The sequence below is a fragment of the Haliotis rufescens genome, unplaced genomic scaffold (assembly GCF_023055435.1).
Source record: "Haliotis rufescens isolate VD_foot unplaced genomic scaffold, xgHalRufe1.0.p SCAF_9, whole genome shotgun sequence".
NCBI classification, from domain to species: Eukaryota; Metazoa; Mollusca; class Gastropoda; order Lepetellida; family Haliotidae; genus Haliotis; species Haliotis rufescens.
The window spans coordinates 13115281-13136409 of record NW_025964383.1 but is presented as its reverse complement, the minus strand read 5'-3'; the positions used below and the strand labels follow the sequence as shown (position 1 = coordinate 13136409).

Below are 21129 nucleotides of genomic sequence, written 5' to 3'. Positions count from 1 at the left end.
TCCAACTTTCAGCATACTTGAGATCCTTCATACCAACCAAGTCTTAGTTAATCAGTATTTGCCGACCCCCTGGCGAAGTTGATCTTTCCCATGTAAACAGACGAGTGGAGAATGATATTTATCATTTCGACCTTAAAATTTTACCCATAAAGAAACAAATACACTGAAACCATTGGAATCTCACTGAGCAATATGAGGAGAGATGCATTTCTTCCTTAGTAAAGTGTAGCAAACAAAATAACCGTAAAACTATTTTTTGGAAAGTCAATTCGCTGAGAATACGTTTCTGAAACTATTCGATGAAAACGATATTAAACATGTCTTCAAGCATATATGAAACAGTATCATTGTTATTAAAACAGTAACGGCTCATTCTGTTGATTATATTCGTGATGTACTTTACAAAGTGAAGTTAAAAAAGAACTGATACTCTATATTTTTGTAATCAAACAAAACCTTACGAGGCCCATGTTCAGCCCAATTTGAATAGTTGAGAAATTGACAATATTGCTGAAACCGAAGCAAAACTCCCATAACTTGTCGCATTGCCTAAAACAGACATTTTATATAATTGCCTAAATGTGAGTGTGTTACGAGATAGGGCTTGTGTGGTGGATATGATGCTACACTCAATGGTGACAGTACAAGAAATCAACACCACAAGGCTTCAGCCCAAGTGGATTCCCAAATGTAGAAATACATGATGTTGTCAGGATAATTTGCTGGACTTTGTGCCACAAAAAGAGTTCAAGTGTTCAAACAGTTCTGTGGCACAAGTGCACCTTTTAGAATGGATCTAACGGAGAACATTTTTCAGATTAGATCTGTGAATGCTTTGAGGAACATTCCCTGGTTGACATTCTGTGTGACAAGAGGGACGGCTTCAGCTTACAACTGTCAACTTTTCCTTCACATCAAGGAATCTTCAAGCAGTTCCAGTATTTCACAATTTTAGGGTGCAATTGGTCATGCTCCTTTGACGAAAATTACCAAGAGCATAAAAAGTTGCTCAAAAGTTGTTCGACCAGGGTGGCAACATGCAAGGCCTCTGCAAGGCTTTTACACTCCTTTAAAGCAGACATGTGTAGAACGCATCAGACTGAAACATATGGGGTGGTGGACACTATGCCGATCTGGTTGTGGATCTTAACATCCTTGGACAACTTTTCTGTTCTCTCACGCTCTCTTTGTCAGTCTGGCGGATGTGGTGAACACTATCCATCCCGAGTACTCTCCCAATGTCAGTAAATAGAATCGTATGTTCAAAACCAAAGGCATCGAGAACAATGAATCGGGCAACTTGGTCCTTGAGATGCAAGCGGGATATTTCGAAAGCGAGGGCCGCATATTTTACATGTTTTTCCTGAATCTTGCCAATCACATAAGAGTCCAAAGGGACAGAAAATTCAATGATATAAATGATTTCATTGGATTTATCAAAAAGGACAAGATCAGGTTTGTTGGCCTGGATGCGTCTGAGGTTGTAAACGGTCCTATTCCAAAGAATTTTGTATATATCATTTTCCATGACACCCTCTACATATTCTGGGTCGTGCAATGGATTGACCTGTGTGTCAAACGCACAAGCATGGCGAAGACGATAATAAATTGATCGAGCTACATCATCATGTCGCTTAAGATACTGTGTGTCTGCCAAAGCTGGGCATCCACTGACAATGTTGTGTACAGTCTCATTAAATTCATTACATAATCTACATTTCATATCTACATTTTGATGCAACATCACACATTGACGGTTTCGAGTGGGAAATGACTGGTCCTTAGCAGCAAACAGAAAGCCTTCTGTTTCACTTTTCAGGCCAGCCGACCTCATCCAAGCGAAAGATTCTGTAGGGTTGCTGACCCTCTCAACACACTTCACATAAACTCGATGCAGTGGTCATTCAGATAGCCTCTCCTTGAAATACTGAATCGGGGATGATTTGATATGGCACTTCACTTGGTTGACACTCATTTCTGTACCGTCCAGCAGTACAGAACCATCAACAAAATCAACACTGACTTTGAGATTATGTCCCATATACTTCTCTCGTGTAAGGAAATTGTGTAATGCCTTGTTTTCATCATGAGTCTTGACATGCTTCACAAGAGGATGATCAGACAAATAAATGTGTGCAAAAGTGCAAAAAAATAATACTATCCTGAAGAATCCCAATGTTAATCAAGCCAGGTCCTCCATAATGATTGGTAAATCTTAGCGATTGAGGGAAGAGCATGGGTGATGGGATCTATCATCTGACATAATTCTTCACGTGAGAGTGTCAATACTCTGAATTTCTTGCTTCGTCCTACCAACAACATTAAAAGAATATGAAAGGACGGGTACAACATAAATATTTGTGGCTTGAACTTTATTGCGAGCCTTCAGCTCTGAACTCTAAAGTCTACATTTGTACTCTGCCTGAAGTCTTTCCTTGATATGGGCATTTTGGAGTTTGTCCCTAATCTGCATCCCTATAGGCCTGACCTTCCACTAAATAACTCCTCCTCCAAGTAAACTGACTGATGAAGAATGTTGCATTGAGTCCAAAGGACATACCGATATCATTAGTAATGGAGACGACAAAGAAAATCTGTTTTTCTGGTGTGGATCCTCCACAGGCAGTAAGTTCAAGGTCATCCATGTAAAGGAGGGGAGTAAGGGGAGTTGGACATCTGTGCTGAGGTGATCACGGATGATAACTTTCCTCTTTGCTGAGCAAAAAGTGTTCCGTGGTGTCGGGCATTGTTGTCCATGATGACAGGACATGTGGCAAGTGCATGGTAGTCAAAATAAGGCACAACATATTCGCCCAATATGGTATCTTGGTACCTTTGTCCCCTTAATGTCCCCTAAACTGTGACCACATCAAGTTTACAACCAAAGGTGCAACACCCCCACACAATCATTGGGCCGCCACCACATGCCACTGTTTCCTGGATGTTGCGCTGATGATGAGATGTTCCTCTTTGCCTTAAGACACGAGTCGTGACATCAGTGTGTGTTGGAATGAAAGGAGTGGGCGTTTTATCGGTCTTCTTGCCATTAATCCTCCTGCTTTCAGTCAACGTCTGATAGTCCTGAGGGACGCTCTGTTGTGGGTATGCCAGTGATGACGAAGTTGAAGCTGAAAGTTGAAGTTGACCGCCGTCTTGCCTGGCGAAAAAAGACCCTGTCCTCTCTGGCAGTGGTCTGCCGTAGACGTCCTGATATCACCAATTCCCCCATATGCCAATATGTAATGAGTAGACTGATTACAGCATCATCAATGCTCAAGACGGTGGAATGGCCACATGACATGCCAATGTGCTGCTAGCCAATTATTTGACATCTTTGATGTTCTGGGAAAGTATGCTCATGGTCCATGACCCATGGTTCATTCAGGACAAACTTCAAATGATTTGGACCAAATAACTTTGGCTGCACTACGATTCCATTCACTCAGTGTGATGTTCCTCCTCCACTCAGTGTCACCTGAGTCGGTCGAAGTTATCAAACACCAATGTTACTTGGACACTTGGTTGAACTTTCTTCACTCAGTGACAACTTATGACGACAGAGTGCTTTGTCAATCGCTTCAATTGGGCGTATGTGATGATAGTTCAGATGACGAATAATCAGAGTCTGTCCAAGCATCAAGCCTTATGTTTTAACACTAATGTGATAAAGCTGACAGTCTAATTGTGTGATCTTTATCAAATATCAATATCAATAATGCAACAGAGTTGCATTTTATGTTATTGGTATTTGGTTGATATTTTCAACTTGACCTTACTTGGACCTTCAGTTTTATCTTATGTGCCTAACAAAACATAACAACAACTTCTGAATACATTTAGGACATGCTGTTACACTGACTGACTGAGTATGGTTTTACGCCGCTTTTAGCAATATTCCAGCAATATCACGGCGGGGGACACCAGAAATGGGCTTCACACATTGTACCCATGTCGGGAATCGAACCCGGGTCTTCAGCGTGACGAGCGAACGCTTTAACCACTAGGCTACCCGACCGCCCCACATGCTGTTACAACTTGGAGTGAAGAGTTATGGATTCATGCTTAGCAGTCCAACTTCATACATTTTTGCTTGTTTTAGCGCAAAATAACATTTTTTTATAAACTGCATCAAAAACCCATCTGTAATACAGCACAAAATACAATAAATGTTCTTCTAGGCTTCAATTATAACCCATTTTGATTATAAGAGTGCAATTGGTGTGGTATCCGTGGTGTATTTTCTGACCTCTGGTAACCTACATAACTACCCAATTACTACTATATTACGTGTTGGGGATCAGGCTATCATGTTTGAGAGGTCATACGTCACTATGTGGCTATTGCTTGTGAAGTTTTTCAACTTTCTAGTTTCCCCTACCCCGAAATCTGGAACCTTGGATTCGATTAAGGTGTCCACCTTAATGTAATGATAACTACCACTAAGCTGTGAGTCCCGGGTTGCTTTCAAAGTCTTTATCTATGGATATATGACTTTGAAAAAATCATAGGGAGATTGTACCACCCCAGTTGGTTCTTCTTATTAACAATTGGATCTGTCTCATGGACTATTAAGCATTTCAGTTCACAAAGACAAAAGTTCAAATTAGTAGAACTTTCATTCAAATTTAATAGAAGTAAAGACGCTTGAACGTTCTGTAATCAAACATTGAGTTCTCAATAGAGAGCCATTAGGTGTGCATACGGATCGCATAAACTCACCCACAGGATTGAGCAGGTGGCTACCATTCTATTGGCAGATGATATTTCAACACACAGTGTACCGTTTGAAAAGCAATACACTGAAAATTACACTTCAAATTTGATGGTGCAATATTTGTCGAGGTGTATATTTAGGTTAATAATCTTTAGTACAAAAATATATTGTTTGCATAGAATATTAATTGGTTTGTTCCTTAGAAGTCTTATAACATTTAAGTAACCATTTTGATCATCAATGTGAACCAAAATGCAATGCAAGGCCAGAATCAGGATCAGAGTTGTTATGTAAGTGAAACTGTTTTCCAAATCACCACCATTACTCAAAGCACAACGCTGAACTAAATGCATAGATAAAGATAAAAGTTGTAAAGATAAAATCAATACTAATTCCATTGTTCATAATTTAGTATAGTAAGATTTAAAGGGTGCCTTACTTGCTTGATGTTCTGGTACGAACGTCCAAACGTTGTGGTTCTGTGAAAATAAAATAATGGCCACCAACAGTTTACTTCATTCCTTCATTATCATAGTCGATGCTCTGTCAAAAACGTCTAGTCATAATATTGTAGTGAGTGAGCGAGTTGGGTTTAATGTCGCTTTTAACAGTATTCCAGTCATATCAGCTTAATGTTGGAGGAAAGCCCGAAGTGATGCAGGTCTCAGACGTTTACCACTTTGGTGAAACCCGCGAGCACGGGTATGGTGCTGACCAACCTAGAAACATAATTGGGGCGAACCGGGATTCGAACCCACAATCATCGGTTTCTGGCGTGCCTAAGGGACGTAACTCTGTACAGAGAATCGCGGCGCCTTAGACGACTGGGCTTGAACGTTAAGTCTACCCAGAGCACTGTTAACTCACAAAATGGCTGATCACAGTCATCCGTGTCAAGCTTGCAGCACCATAATGAGGGTGTGATTTGCTTTTACGTATTGTATATTAAGTAGCCGTTTGTGAAATCCTGGCATTGTCAGCATATACCTTTCTCCTTTTGAGTTTTGTATCAAGATATATAAAAGACGGGTTTTATGAAATTATTTTGAATAAAGGATTCAATCAGGTATAATAAAAATACATATACATAAAATAATCACAACCTGAAGGGTTTCACAAGCTTAAACTGTGAGCCTTAATTACGGTTTACACATGTCAAACTAATATAACTTACCAACTGTTTTGTCTTTTCTTTCCTGCTGAAGCTGCAGAAAGAATTCTTCTATTTCTTTCTCCAATCTGTCCTTTTGCTGAGCATGTTGGTCCATCAGTTGTGATAGCTTCATTTCATGATGGTGATTGACTTCGCTGATCTTGTGTTCCTGAGCCACCTCAACTGACAGTAAGTGTTGTCGTAATTCATCAAGTGCCTAAAAATGGTAATAAAAAACATATGAAAATGGATGGATAACAACATTTTTTGACTGGGTAGGGTGAGACTAAACCTTTAGGCGCCAAAAAGTTTGAATGCATCATATGCCCGTTGCACTCCTTTTGTATGTGTACAAATCCAATATAAATGTAACGGAAAGTGGTGATTTCTAATGATATTATTTCAGGTGTCCAGTGATAATAAATAATAGGGTAAAATAATAGCAAGCATGTATTTCTAATAAAATCAAACATTTAAGGTTCAAAATACCCTTTATAAATCATAGAAACAAATACCTTGATGCCTCACATCTTTCAGTGCATCTATTTCACAGTTTCATACTGTATCAACAATAATCCTAATATATGGATGCCAATGGGCAATGCAAAGTCATAATATTCATAAATATATAAATTGCACCAGGCCTTGTTCAGCTGTTGAAAGCAAACGACGACGCTTTTGAAAAACCTGAAACATTTCCTTACTTCAACCAGTTTCCATATGAAGGTCTATCAAATCCTAAAATTAAGTCTTGAGGATTGAACTTGTTTGTAATTATTTGGCTTGCAGAATAATATGTATACATACATCCGGTTTGGAAATGATCTTCACACCAGCTTTATCCTCACTAGATGGTGAACGCCTCGTTAACTCGTTACCAGACAGGTAGTTCAGGAAAGACTGTATAATGGCAGTACACTTGTCGTGATCCATGTGCAGTTCGGCAGGGAAACAGATGCTTTTGGCTGAATTCTCACATTGGTCGATCCTCGTAAGAAAACCATGTTTCTCCTGACATACAATGTTGTCTACAGTCTCATGTACAACATTGAAATCAAACTTTGTATCCTCCTTCACATGCTGTATGATCAATCTCGCCAACATGGTGTTGTATTGAATGTGCTTCTGGTTGTCCCCATCCATAGCTGTGAAAGTCAGCACCAAGACAGGCCGTGTAGGGGAAAATACACACACATCACACAGGACAGACGCAGGTACTCGCCCCTCCCAGGAGGGGTTCACCATCTTCAGTAAGCTGCCTGCTGAGATGATGACTGTACGATCTCTGCCTGGTAGCTCTCTCAGCCTCTGTACAATGTGGGCATACTCTGTCGTGAGAATGCCTTCAATAACGGCCGGGAAGATGCAAAAGACTAAAACAACCATCGCAAAAATTTATCATTATGAATTGAGTCACACACGGTTGCTCGGTAAAGCTATTCATGGTAAGATAAGCACACTACTAAGAAGTATATATAAAGGTAAGCTAAAGATAATATATAAGAATCAAATTCCTGCCTAACTATTATTACATTCATCCAACACAAAGAAACGTTGTACAGTTAATGAACAGCACAAATAGCCACATTCTTCTCAGACTTGCAGTTTCTGTTAACGCGATATTGGAAGGAAGGATGATACATTGAATATTAATTAAACTCAAATGTGTACATCTTTTCAGATGCAATATAAAATGCTGAACAAGAATGTTCCTGCAACAAAATTGTACTATTGGCCTCATATACGAAGTAAATCTGTCTGTCTGAGTCACACATGTTCAGCCCACGTATACGCTAGCCATCGTTGCAAGGCAGTAAGCGAAGAAAGAAAATTTGAATACATAAACATAAACAAACATTGATGCACTATTTCTTATCTGACAGTTTCATAAAATACATGTAAATGTGTTACATTGAAACAGATGCTCATTAAATTGAACATTACAGTGGCATACCCGTATGGCTTAGCATTAAATATAAAATAAAGTGGCTTGGGTTTGGTCAAATTAATTAAAGTCTTTATGCGTCATTTGTCATACACAAATACTGCATGTTATGAAATTAATAAGGCAGTCAGTCACACATGGACGTACACAGACACACATCACACAAGCACAATACACACAATCATCTATAATTCTTTGAGAGTGACAGCCAATATTATTGATGGTGAAAAACATTACCTATAATATTGCCACTACAAGATCTACTAATCCGTACATGGCTGTCTCGCTTCATCAGATAGTATCCTCCCAATATTTCTTTGTTCTGTGATAGAGAGATTGCTTGAAGGGAGCATGCAACCTGAAACAGGTGAAGAAAAATTATTTGCTTTCAAAGTTTACAAAGATTAACATTAGGAATCATATATAGACCATATTTTAAAAAAAATGGCGATAAAGCCTTACCTGAAGTCATTAAACCTGTTACCGCGTCGTCCGAGTCGGAGAAGACATCATAGGTCGGTAAAGGAATGTCTCCTTCTGAGCTGTACCTGCTGGGCACACTAGAGTCATCACTCTCGTCACTGTCACTCGTCTTGCTGGGACACTCCAACTGATCTGCCATGTTGAACGTCCCTTGAATTATTTATTTGTTGCTTTAAAACGCCCTAACCAGGTAGCTTTGTCCATCCGATGTATAGCGTTGTCCTTTACTTCATATGCCCTTGGTCCGTCCTTGTCATTGAAGATAATCCCATCATAATAGCGGACAGCTATCTCTAGAACACGTCTCTCAGTTCCCGGTAATGGATGTAACTGCACTTCAATCAAATCGTCAGGGACACTACGGAATGTGTCCTTCTGTAAGGCTATTGTGTCACTTTGAAGTTTAGCTTTAATGGCTCTGATGATCTCAGATTCATCAAATGACATGCAAAACCCGTCAATGTTAAGAAGTTTAGTTCTGTAACTCTCAATGTCCAGAGTGTCCTCACTTATCCCAACATAGTATGACCCACCTCCCTCAACCTTGGACATAGAGGTCAGATTATCCTTAAGTTTGAGATCATGCCATATATAATCAACAAAATCTGAAAGACTTCTGGAAAGTTTTTGTACTGTTTGATTCTTCAGTTTGCCAACATGGAATCCTTTTATCTCAATATTCCTGCTTTCATGGAGATCTTGAATATTTTCACATAAACCTTTTGTCTTGGTGGTATCTGTATTTCTCGGTCTGTTGAACATACATTTAGCCAAATTGACAGACGTTACTGGTAAGTTTTCAATATCGTTCCTCACTTTCGTATTAAAATCCACAGTAGCTATCCCGTTCGTTTCCTTCACATTAACTAAAACGTAGTCAGTATTGCCTTGAAACTTATGTAAATCAGAGAGCCAATGTCGCCTGTATGTGTCTACATATAACTCTCCGTCATCAATGAGATCAGACAGACTCCTTGTGATGAACTCATCAAACTGTTCCAGACACCTGTCCTCGGGTATTTGACCCTCCACGTGGATCAGAAGATGACCCCCTCCGCTGTTCCTCCAAGCTGAGACGATCTTCCCTATTCTGGCAAGAGTTTTCTTTTTCTTTTCTAAAAGTTGTCCAGATTTCTTTCCAGCACAAACGATAGACCGGGTTGTATGAAGAAGAAGAATATTAGGACCGTTGTAGTGACTCTTGTATGATCGTCCTACTGCCTGACATTTAGTGCATCCATCTGGAAATGGAAACGTTAGACTGAAATATTTGAAAAATACTCTGACATACTGAAAACATGTATTGCAACTACCACCTTATATAACAAGACATGTACACACCACCTATTTCTAAACTGTCCCTGCAAACGAATCAGAACTAATAACATGGTATCTGTTGATCATGCTCTGTAACTATGATGATGACGCGTTGGCGTACCCAGTGCCATGCAACGTTTCTCATACTTCTCATTATCAGTGATTTGGTTATCCAGACTTGATACATTCAAGTTTACCAGGGCTTAACTAGAATATTGCTGTGGCATTCAAAAACAGACACTTGCTAACTCGTTAATTAGTATACTTCAACTATAATATGTTACGCATAATGTACCCTAACTCTGGTCTTGAACATTTCATTGTTGGAAAACTTGCACAGGAAAACAAACTGTCATTGAACGTGAAGCTTTCATTTTTAATCCGTCGATACGCATTGCATCTAAAAAAAAGTATGTGTTCAAAGTAAATTTTAATTCTTCCTAACCTGGTATTGCTGAAATTATTATTCAAATATTCTTAAGTAGTGCAAACTGGTGGCAATATTACGATAGCAGTTTGTATTATTACCTGTATACTCCTTAGCGGTTTCTGAAGCCAGTGATGACATGTCATCAGCATCATATCGTAGATAAACCTCAATGAGCCGTCTCTGCCGCACCAGTCAATCACTCTAAATCCATGAAAACATGCAATATCTGAAATAAAGACAACATTGTATAAATGGATAGATTGGTGGATTGATAGCTTATGTATATAAAACATACCACAGAAAGGCAGCAGGATGTGTGTGTGTGTATGTGTGTGTGTGTGTGTGTGTGTGTGTGTGTGTGTGTGTGTGTGTGTGTGTGTGTCTATATATGTGTATATGTGTTGCTATCTTAGCGTGTGTGGGGGGTGAGGGTGCGTGTGTGGGGGTTGGGGTTGGCTGTTAGGGGGTGTGTAGGGTGGCCTGGAGATGATGTTGGTGGACCTGGCACAGTCAGCTCTCGGGCCATGTCATTAACATAAAATATATGTGGCGGCATGTATTAGCATGCTGTGGTCAGTATTGCCTTCTGTTCGAAACGGTAGGTGGAACCAAAACAACTGACACATATTTGTTCTTCAGTCAGTTACATGTAACCACCATACACATCACTACCCTTGACTGGCGATGTGCAACCTCTATATACAATATTGTGAATCCCTGCTGAACACAACCCTAAAAACAACAAAATGGATTGATAACTTATGTATATAAAACATACCGCAGGAAGGTAGTAGGTTGTGTTTTTTTATGTGTGTGTGTGTGTGTGTGTGTATGTGTGTGTGTGTGTGTGTGTGTGTGCGTGCGTGCGTGCGTGCGTGCGTGCGTGCGTGCGTGCGTGCGTGTGTATGTGTTGGCGTGTTATCGTGTGTGGGTGTGAGGGTGCGTGTGAAGGGGTTGGGGTTGGGGTTTGGGCGTAGGGGGTGTGTAGTGTGGTCATGGACCTGGCACAGTCAGCTCTCGGGCCATGTCATTAACATTAAATATCTGTGGCGGCATTGTCTTCATGGGCATATTTGAAAAAATAAGTGGTTTGCCATAAAAGACGTGTGTGCTTGTCATGCATTGATTGGTTCAAGTCGTCATTACGAAGTTGTGATATGCAGATGCTGCATTTTCCATTTTCATTCTTTTCTATTTACATTGTCGTTCTATTGAAAAGGGTGCTGACCAACATCAATATACTGATACGTCTAACTATGGCAGTACATATTCACAATAGTTTAGCACAAACGAATACGTTATTATCTAATGCATAATAACTAATGCTATTCTATATGTCTTTGTAATAATGTGCGATGTGAACCATCACTATATAGTCACCCTGACACCTATTTTAAGTAACATACTTTAAACAGGTTCGTTGATTGTTTGCATAAGTGACATTTCAATTTTATGGCACATATTGTATGGCTTAGTAATATAACGCGAAGAAAGGCGTGTTAAGGCCCGACAGCTCCCAGCCTAAAAGCTTCGCTCTTCAGTTTTACCTCCGTCGTTCCTAACGTTTTAGATTTATCATCGTCCAATATCAAATATAAAATGTTCAGCAATGAAATTAAGTGCCCGTACGGTGAGGCCAATACTGTGCTACATGCATATGTCGAAAGGAATGCAACATATAACTTTCTTTATCGGTAACCAATATAATTCAATAACACAATCTGAAGTAACCAAATTGTAACGTTAAATATACTACATGGTAGGTTTTCTTTACTATAAGCAGCAGAATCTCTGCACTGGTACACAGCCGACGTAATTCAAAGTAACACATAGCTTTTAATTTCAGTGACATCAGTAAATGCACTATCGCGTGATTGGATACCTGGTCCATCACTTTATTGTCTGGTTTGTTTACATGCCATGTAGGGCGGTCGTGTAGCCTAGTGGTTAAAGCATTCGCTCGTCACTCACTACATGCCATGTGATGAGTACAGCTTTGCTGCATCGGGCAACAAACAAACACATATGTTTCAGGCAAATTGTGTGAATCGGAAGTGTTACCTGTAGAACAGGCCATAGGTATTCTTCTCGCGAACCCTTGTGGTCATCACTGATTTTCAGTGATCCGTTCAAATCGTTTTCCAACGCTATTTTGCCTTTTACGCCTAAACAAATCTGTTTCGTCGGAAGAACGAGACTGGTTATTCTCTGGCGTTGATGTTTATATTAACTTGAAATATAAGACTATTTAAAAGAGCGAATTTGTTTGTCGTCCGCTTAATTAAGCAATATATTATTTCTGTAAGGTATATGCGTACGTTCTTTTGGACATAGTTAAAGAAAGCATATTATGATAAAAGTTGGAATAATATCTACTCAGTTCCAAATGAAAGCCTGACAGTGCAAGTGATATTCCTGAATAAAACTGTGCCTTCCTATGTTACAATTATGCTGACAAAATTCATTTCTTTATTCCTTTTAATTCCTTTAACATTGTATTTACATTTTACACATGCAAGCTGCCTTAACCTAAGTTAGCACAACTCTAACAATGGCAGTATTGGTATATCTGATATGATATCAATTATTATTTGGATTATCCAACCATTGTCTTTTCGTAAAATACAAAATGTATTAGCATGCTGTGGTCCCGTATTGGCACCTGGAGATGTGCAACCCCGATACACAACACTGCAAATACGTAAACGCCGTTTTCTTTCGTATATGGTCATTGGACGAAAACACAACTGAAAATTCATTAAAATTGATTAATTGTTGAGCGTCCAGAAAGTGCCCGGAAAAGCGTATAGTGTTTCAAGCGTAAAATGGACGGAAAATACGATGCTTTTTGCCCCGCCGTGTACAATTATTATTGGCCAATCAGATGGCACTGGGCACCTGACACACGTGATGCCCAAGGCTTCCTTTTGGGAGCAATAGGTTCCGTATTTCTTGCATGACTTGCTCTAGTATCTGTCGCTCGCAGTGCAGCGAGATTTACGGATAAGTCAGTTTTAGGATATGAAACCTGTTATTGGAATTCAAACACGCCCCAAGACGTCAAACCAAACCATGTCACTAAGTTTCTTGAGATAACATATCTCTCCGCTATGCACAGTTATCTCTATCGGACAATAAGTTGTATCTTATTTGGTTATAGCCGTAAAAAAAAATTTAATGTGAAGTTATCAAGACATTCACTCATCGTCATAAAGACAATTCCCGTTAATCATGTCATATTTGTTGTGCATTGCGGGCAAACCCATCTCAAAATGTTTTTTTTGTAAACGTTTATCAGCAAAAATGCAAAGGATGCACGGAAATTGCTTTCAGAAAAAGTTTTCCGCACAATGCACGTGCAAAACGTTGGAAACAAGAGTAGAGATACTGAGTATAAAAGACCGTACAAAATTCATCAGTTCATTACGAATTTTCTGACGTGAACGGAGAAAAATGCAAAGATTAACTGCAGCTGACCGAAATATCGCCATTGGACGTTTGGAAGCAGTGGAGTCCCACTCTGCCGTTGCAAGACACTTCAACGTTCACCAAAGCACCATATCTCGACTATATGATCGATATACCCGCACTAATTCGACTCAAGATCATCCAAGAAGTGGAAGACCAAATGTGACCACCCCGGGCCCTGCTCAGGATCGGTACGTCCGGTTGCATCACCCTCGGAATCGATTTACTACAGCAACGGACACTGCAGGACAAGTGACTGGTATGCGAAGAATTCTTCATCTGAGGGAAGTTGGAATTCGAGCGAGACGACCATAAGTTGGACCTGCCTTGCGAAGTCTACACCGTCAACGACGCGTCCGGTTAGTGCAACAGAGTACGGGCATGGGATCTCAGGAACTTGCGACGCGTTTTGTTCAGCGATGAGACAATGTGTATGCCGATGTCGACATGAGCGTTTTGCGCCGAACTGCGTTTGACAGGTGGACCGATTTGGTGGAGGGAGTGTCATGGTTTGGGGAGCCATATCCTACAAGGGTAGATCACAGTTAGTGGATGTCCAGGGCAATCTTACAGCAAACCGATGCATAGACCAAATTCTGCGTCCTCACCTCCTCCCAATTTTGGACCGCCAGAGGGAGCTGTTCCAACATGACAACGCTCGGTCCCACCCAGCACGTGCAACAGTTAATTTCCTTGCATGGCTGTCCAAATCGCCTGATCTCAACCCGATTGAACATCTGTGGGACGAACTTGTTTGACGCGTCCGTCAACGTCACCAGCGTCCCCACACACTGGCACAACTTGCCAACGCCTTACAGGAGGAATGGCGAAGAATTCCCCACGAAAAAATCCGACGACTTGTGCAATCTGTGCCAAGGAGGTGTCGAGCAGTGCCGGTGTCACGAAATATATTCGCCCCCAGAATAAAATTCCCCACGAAAAAATCCGACGACTTGTGCAATCTGTGCCAAGGAGGTGTCGAGGAGTGCCGGTGTCACGAAATATATTCGCCCCCAGAATAAAATCTCCCCCCGGCGAATTTATACCGGTACAGTTCCGCCCCTCTCGAAATAAACTCTCCCCCACCCTACGAAATAAAATCTCCCCCCAGAATATTTTCTCCCCCGGTCGTTTTATAAATACTTGCCATGCAGTTCAATAGTTGCCAAACACTTCCGATAGAGACGATGGGCTTCACTTTGAGCACTGTGTTTTCTTTAACTACCGCAATATGAGACAATAAAGTGGTATATAGGTAGATATAATACTAGTCGTTAGATATAAAGAAGGTTTAGTAACTTTAGAAGTTCTAGGACAGTTATTAACACGTGTCGTGTCAGCCCTATGACATTCGCGATTGTCCACTTCCAGAAAACATCCTGTGTTGGTTTAACATGAATTAGTAAAGGTTAATTAGGGATGCCCAACATGTTAATTAATGAAAGACGAGTAGTCAAAACACTGTCATTTTCTGCCCAGGACATCACACCCCTACAGGCTAAGGTCGGTGAGAAACATTCTCATCAAAGAAAACACACAGTCAAGACCGTAGATTCCCGTCGTCTAGCTACAAATCCTGTGATGTATTAAAGGTTGAAGAATTTTTAACTGAACTGTCCGAAAGTTTATATCTAAAATTTTGGAATTGGATACAGTGATAAAGTCTTATATCAATATGTAGACTCAATTCTTTATTCATGTACATGTGTAGGCCAGCGGCCTATGGTACAATATTTGGTCCATCATTGACAGTTATATGCTTAGTGTTTGGAGTCTAACATTCATAGCATGGTATATAAAAGTTGCAACATTTCTAATAACAGTTTCATTGTTTACCGCCATAAGCATATTGAATTTAGCAAGAGTAGGATGTACAAAATACTTCTGTGGTAAATACTGAAGACGAAGTTCATCATAAGCCTTACAAATTAATAAAAAATTATATTCATTCTCGACATATCTTTGGTTGCAACTATTGCACAATCTCTGCTCTCGTGGAATATTAACGTATCTACCAGTCTCAATGTGGAGAGTGTGGGAGCTACAGCGAAACTGGGCTAGTGCAACACGAAATTTGTTGATAGTAAGAGCAGACAAATACAACTCTAGACTAAATGAATTTTTGAAAAGTGTATAATGGAACCAATGCCAATCCTGTTCATAAGCAAATTTTAACCGATCTTCACATTCGGAAAAAAATGATTCGGGGCAAATAATATATTGGTTCTCCCATATATATCCAAATCCAAGGCTGTATAAAAGAGTTTTGACTTTTGTAGCCCAATTTGTTTTACCATGTGTGGCTGGCTGAAATAACATATCATAACTTTTTTTAGGATATCGTGAATTTGGGAGGGACATAAGTTTACACCAATATTTTATACAGCGTTTATACGCAGAAATGTACAGTGGGTATCTTCCACACTCTCCTCGCACAACATGATTGGGAGTAGACATTTTAACACCTAGCATACGTTTACAAGCAAGTACATGGATACTTTCTATTTCTTTACAGTTTTCAAAACTCCACATTTCAGCCCTATATAACATAATTGGAGCAATTTTAGTGTCGAATATTTTAAAAAATAGTTTCAGTGAATAGGTTTAAGTGATGAAAAGGATTTTAGAACCGAGAACAATTCCCGTTTAGCCTGTAATGAAGCATTGTAAGTATGTTTCGACCATGACATATTCTTTGAAAATCCAACTCCCAAATATTTGTACGATGATACACATTCCAACTGACAACCACTGACATACCATTTCTCTGATCTAGAAAGTACTCCACCATTCTTAAAAACTACTATTTTCGATTTATCAAGATTTACCTTTTGGAAATAATTCTGGTAGACTCATAAATATTGGTTTTATGTTTCAACGGAGATATGATATTTTCTTATGAAATATCGCGTGTTAGTGTAATTTGCATGCTTTACCATTCATTGTACCATTCTAAACCATGTGAATGTTGTAATATCAGTCAATCGGGTGGGAAAACAGCCCAATCCTCGCTCTATAAAGGACTATGTCAATCCTTTTGCAAGTTGAAATGATCCCTGACACTTTATGAATACTTTATGACAGTTTATGGAGTCAAAATCAATGCGGATTTTTCATAAACTTAATGCTTCGTACTATAGGCCTGTGGCCTCTTCAGTGCTGAATAAAGATTGAAAATACATCAGTCAATCAAAGATGAAGGTAACTTTATACATCAGAGTTCTTTAGAATTAGTTCATGTTTTGTTCTTAGACTAACATTTCAACCATCGATTGTGTTCACATGTAGACTCAAACTGGTATATTAAAATATGTCTACAGACAACAACTGTATTAGAAACAACAAACTCCGTGGAGACTCTTGTCTCCAATCCTTTGTTTGGTATGACTATGTCTTATAATTATTTTAGGATGGAAGGTACAGTTACCAAATAAAATATGCTGAAATATCAATTCATTATGAGCATATATCATAATCTATTTTTTAAAGTCACCCTCCTTACATTAAAGATAACTTTGTAAAGAATATAGTACTTAAAGACATTGCAACAAACCGAATAATCAGGGGGGAGACTTTATACTGAGGGGGGCGCGAAATATATCCGCCCGGGGGAGATTTTATTTCAGAACAGATTCTCCGGGGGAGAATCTGTACCAGTATAAAATCTCCGGGGGAAGAATTTGTACGGGGGAGAGTTTATACCGGGACACCAGCTGCAAGAGGTGGTGTGACCAGGTACTGACCATGACACCCCCGTGTGGCTACATATGTGCAATGACTGAACTGAATTAATCCTGACAATGACGACAATGCTTGCGTCGATCACTGTGTCCAGTTTCATTTGATTGTGCTCACGCATATTCTGTGTAGACACATCCGCTTAATAAATATCCTTATTTTTTAACTATGCGTTTCCTTTTTTGAAGAGTGTACATACGGCTTTTCCTTTGGACGAGAGGTCGGTCACATGACCGCGTAATTTAAGTTCATAAGTGTATGAACGACGCATGTTGACGTTCATACGTTTTTCACGAGACTGTATTCTTGAAATGACGTAAACACTGACGAACTACTTGCATATTCCTTTGGGAAATCATTACGAAGCGTCGTTTTTCATCATTTAGACCATCTAATTTTGAACTTAGCGTTTGAGCGTACACTAGGATACGTAGGAGAGTTTCAGTACATGCCCGTTCAAGGATATCCTCAATACAACCCATCCTTGAGAACAAAACGAAGAAAACAAGAAGTCACATATATATATATATATCGCTACATCCAGCTGGGGATAAAATAGTGATGAACAAATCATAAGAATTGACAGAATTTCACAGTTTGGCCCTCCCTCTATGAAGGTTCATACTCCAATGAACTCACACAAAGTGGAAGTCTATTCTTAAATGAAAGTAAATCGTAAAAAAATATGAGATTTTGCTTATAACGCTCAGGATGGACTGTTATTACTTGAGTCTTATACCTACTTTCACTCAAAATTGACTTTGTTTGTAATTGTTATTATCTGTCCTTAAAATCAAATGTCCCAACCACTCTCTGTAGCCCCCTGACCACCCTCCTCCCTCCAACGCCAAATGCAGCATTGGTCAATCGTTCCAGACCTTGAAATCTGTAATTGAAAAAAGCTTCATTTCCCCCCTTTGAAACCATACAGAGGGCGTCGTCTGCTTTCATCAACAGTGCAGTTCGCCTACAGGGTTATCAAAACAACTTTATGCATGACTTCATGCACCAGCGCGTCGTCTACATTCGCCTACATTTTGCATTCAGTGTTATCAAAACAACCAGTGATTTATGATATTTAAAGTTTACCCCTTTCAGTCACACTGTGGACTCCTCCAGGCAGCCGATAAAAAATATACTCTTCAAAAAACGAAACACAAAGCCAGATTTGTGTGAGGTAGGAAAATACATTTATACGAGGAACTGTACAAGGTATTTAGCCAAAATGAGGTGATTGTAGTCATCTCAGATATCGGTACATAGGAAAAGTCCAAGGTAAAGGTCAGCTACCATCAATGACGCGTATGTACCCCGTTGGAATCGATAGCTGCACGTTGATATCTTGTCATCGATGCATTGACATCAATGAACGACACTTCAAAATTCCTGTCAGCCTACATTAGACCACATGGTCTAAATTTATGCTGTTGGTCAGCACAGAGTAAGAGGCTCAATGAGAAAAATCTGTTTTAGAAGACCGCTGTCAGTCTGGATTTAGAGGGGGATACCGAACATCAGATAATGTATTTGTTCTTTAAAGGGGCACTCCCGCTGGGGCTCACCAGCTGCCGTGAGCCGATTTGCTCGATAACGCAACTGAGCATAACAAGAGACGGGACTACCGTCTGCAAGGACAGCTAAATAAACTTGGAGGCAATATTTATTTTACGCATTTTTAACACTGATTGGTTACCCGTGATGTATGAAGATTTCGACAAAGGGCACATGCTAATTAATTTCTTCAGCCTAAACAAAGAGACAAAAAGAACGGGGGCAGCTCATTGGATGTCGTTATATGGAAATACAACCTGATGGGTGTGAAAGCATTTCGGATTTCGGATTGCGTGGATAACACGATTACTACTCCCTTGTTGTCATCCATGTTTTCTGGTAAAACCCTACGCTTGTGTATTGTCGTAATTCACTTTATCCTCAGTTAATGAATTTATTACAGGTATAATTAGTGGTAGCACCACTCAGACTACCTGATAAAGGTTCCCATTTGGCATTTCTTGTGTCTAGGATAATTATTCAATCTAAATGCAGGTTTGGAGTGAAGCGAAATGTGTGTTATGTAATATGCACCTGGCAGCCCAGCAAGATATGAATGATCAGTTGATTTACTTTTTTTTTGTAAATCAACGGATCATTCCAAGCCATCAAAGGATGAACAGAAATTACGTTGATTGATTAATTACTGTTATCTTGCACAGTGGATATGTCAAAAGTAAGTGTTTACATGTGTAGGTTTACTGAAGCAGACGGAATACACTCATGCCATGGCGCGAAGTGCCGATGTAAAAACAAGACATTTTGTTCAAAAGGATTAACCGATAATACGTTGATTGATTGCCCATTGTTATCTAACTCAGCGGACATAATGGAAATAGTTGTCATGTGGGCTTTTCTGCTGACCTTTGAGAATTGACACCTTAGTGAACTAGTGATCAGTTGAGAAACGAACACGGGTTATAATATCCCGAAACGCTGTATAAATTTAAAATACTAGATTGTTACAGAGACACGTAACATCGAAAAAGGTTCCTTGTACAACTGCAGATGTATGGGATATTGTTCCTTTATGTGGATATTCACGGATACATTCCTCGAACACCGTAGCTGCCTAAAATTATAATATAACGTTGGTAGGTTGTAATTATGATATTTGCATTGTGTTTTCATTCTTTTTCTGTAGCATTGAAAAGAATCAATCTTGTTCCTCTACGTCTTGGTTGGGAAGCTCTTCGATGCGCGATATATGTTGTTTTAACAAGTCTTTTCCTTTGTAAGCTTGTATATGTTACAGTCAATACGTAAAATGTGATTCACTTGGGCAATTTATAAAATGTCTTAATATTTCCATCATTTTACAAATTGACTGAAAAAATCTGTCTATTTATTTACCAGATTGACTAAAAATGATTAAGACGTTCAAAAAGGACTTAAAACATCACAAAAAATTAATAATGCTAGTGGAATCCAAATAATATAGAAATGTGCTTTCAATCCTTACATTTTCAGTCACTTTGTGATGATATTAAACATAAAAATGTTTGGAATTCGTAATCGTAATAATACAGATGGACATAATTTTCAGTAAATTTGTAAAATAATTGATTATTTAGGCGATTAATACATTTCCTAGGTGAAAGTTTTACTCATTTTGACTGTAAAAATATACACACGATAAAATGAGCATTGCTCGGGTGAAATATTTACTTTTGGTTGCAAGCCAAAATAGTGTAAGCGAAAATCGCACAATTACCAACCAAGTGACTTATCAAAACTTTTTCACCATTATCGATGCTACCCATAAATATACCTACATTTCCTTATTATCTCGAAAACTGTATTTGGCCATACGCCCTTATCACTATCCATAAAAGTGACTAATGCGCTTACGAATGGCGCAGCACAGGTGGCGAACTAGTCTAGATTTCTGCTACACATCCGGGTACTCACGGGAAAAAAAACAATAACAAAGGCAACAACTAGTCCCGGGGAATTGCTTTAGATCAGTGCCCCTATAAACATTAATCCACGGGAAAAAAACAATAACAAAGGCAACAACTAGTCCCGGGGAATTGCTTTAGATCAGTGCCCCTATAAACATTAATCCATGTGGATATTCACAGATACATTCCTCGAACAAGGAAGCTGCCTTAAATTATACACATACATTTGGTAGGTTGTAATTATGATATTTGTATTTTGTTTTTCTTCATTTGCTGTAGTATTGGACAGATTTATTCTTGTTCCCCTACGTCTTGGTTGGAAAATTCTTCGATGCGGGATAGACATTGTTTTCACAAGTCTTTTTCTTTGTGAGCGTGTATATATTACAGTCAATTTGTTAAATGTGTAGATATTTCAGTCATTGT

At 39.3% G+C, this 21129-nt stretch overlaps 1 protein-coding gene across 11 annotated transcripts in view; it reads right to left on the bottom strand.

Annotated features, from left to right (window-relative positions):
* Positions 1-21129, bottom strand: part of LOC124112462 — a 180872-nt gene that overhangs the window by 49153 nt on the left and 110590 nt on the right. For 7 of the 11 annotated variants that reach the window (XM_048390748.1, XM_048390747.1, XM_048390750.1 and 4 more), the window contains 6 exons: positions 10141-10268; positions 8275-9536; positions 8087-8170; positions 6675-7240; positions 5889-6084; positions 5154-5193 (listed from right to left, as the gene is read on the bottom strand). The exons of 2 other annotated variants lie outside the window; for them this stretch is intronic. In XM_048390748.1, the coding sequence (XP_048246705.1) occupies positions 5154-5193; positions 5889-6084; positions 6675-7240; positions 8087-8170; positions 8275-8434 (1046 nt within the window). In that variant the 5' untranslated portion in view covers positions 8435-9536; positions 10141-10268. Of the gene's footprint in view, positions 1-5153; positions 5194-5888; positions 6085-6674; positions 7241-8086; positions 8171-8274; positions 9537-10140; positions 10269-21129 lie in introns of those variants that run through there. 2 more of the 11 variants (XM_048390749.1, XM_048390753.1) reach the window with 2 other exon arrangements.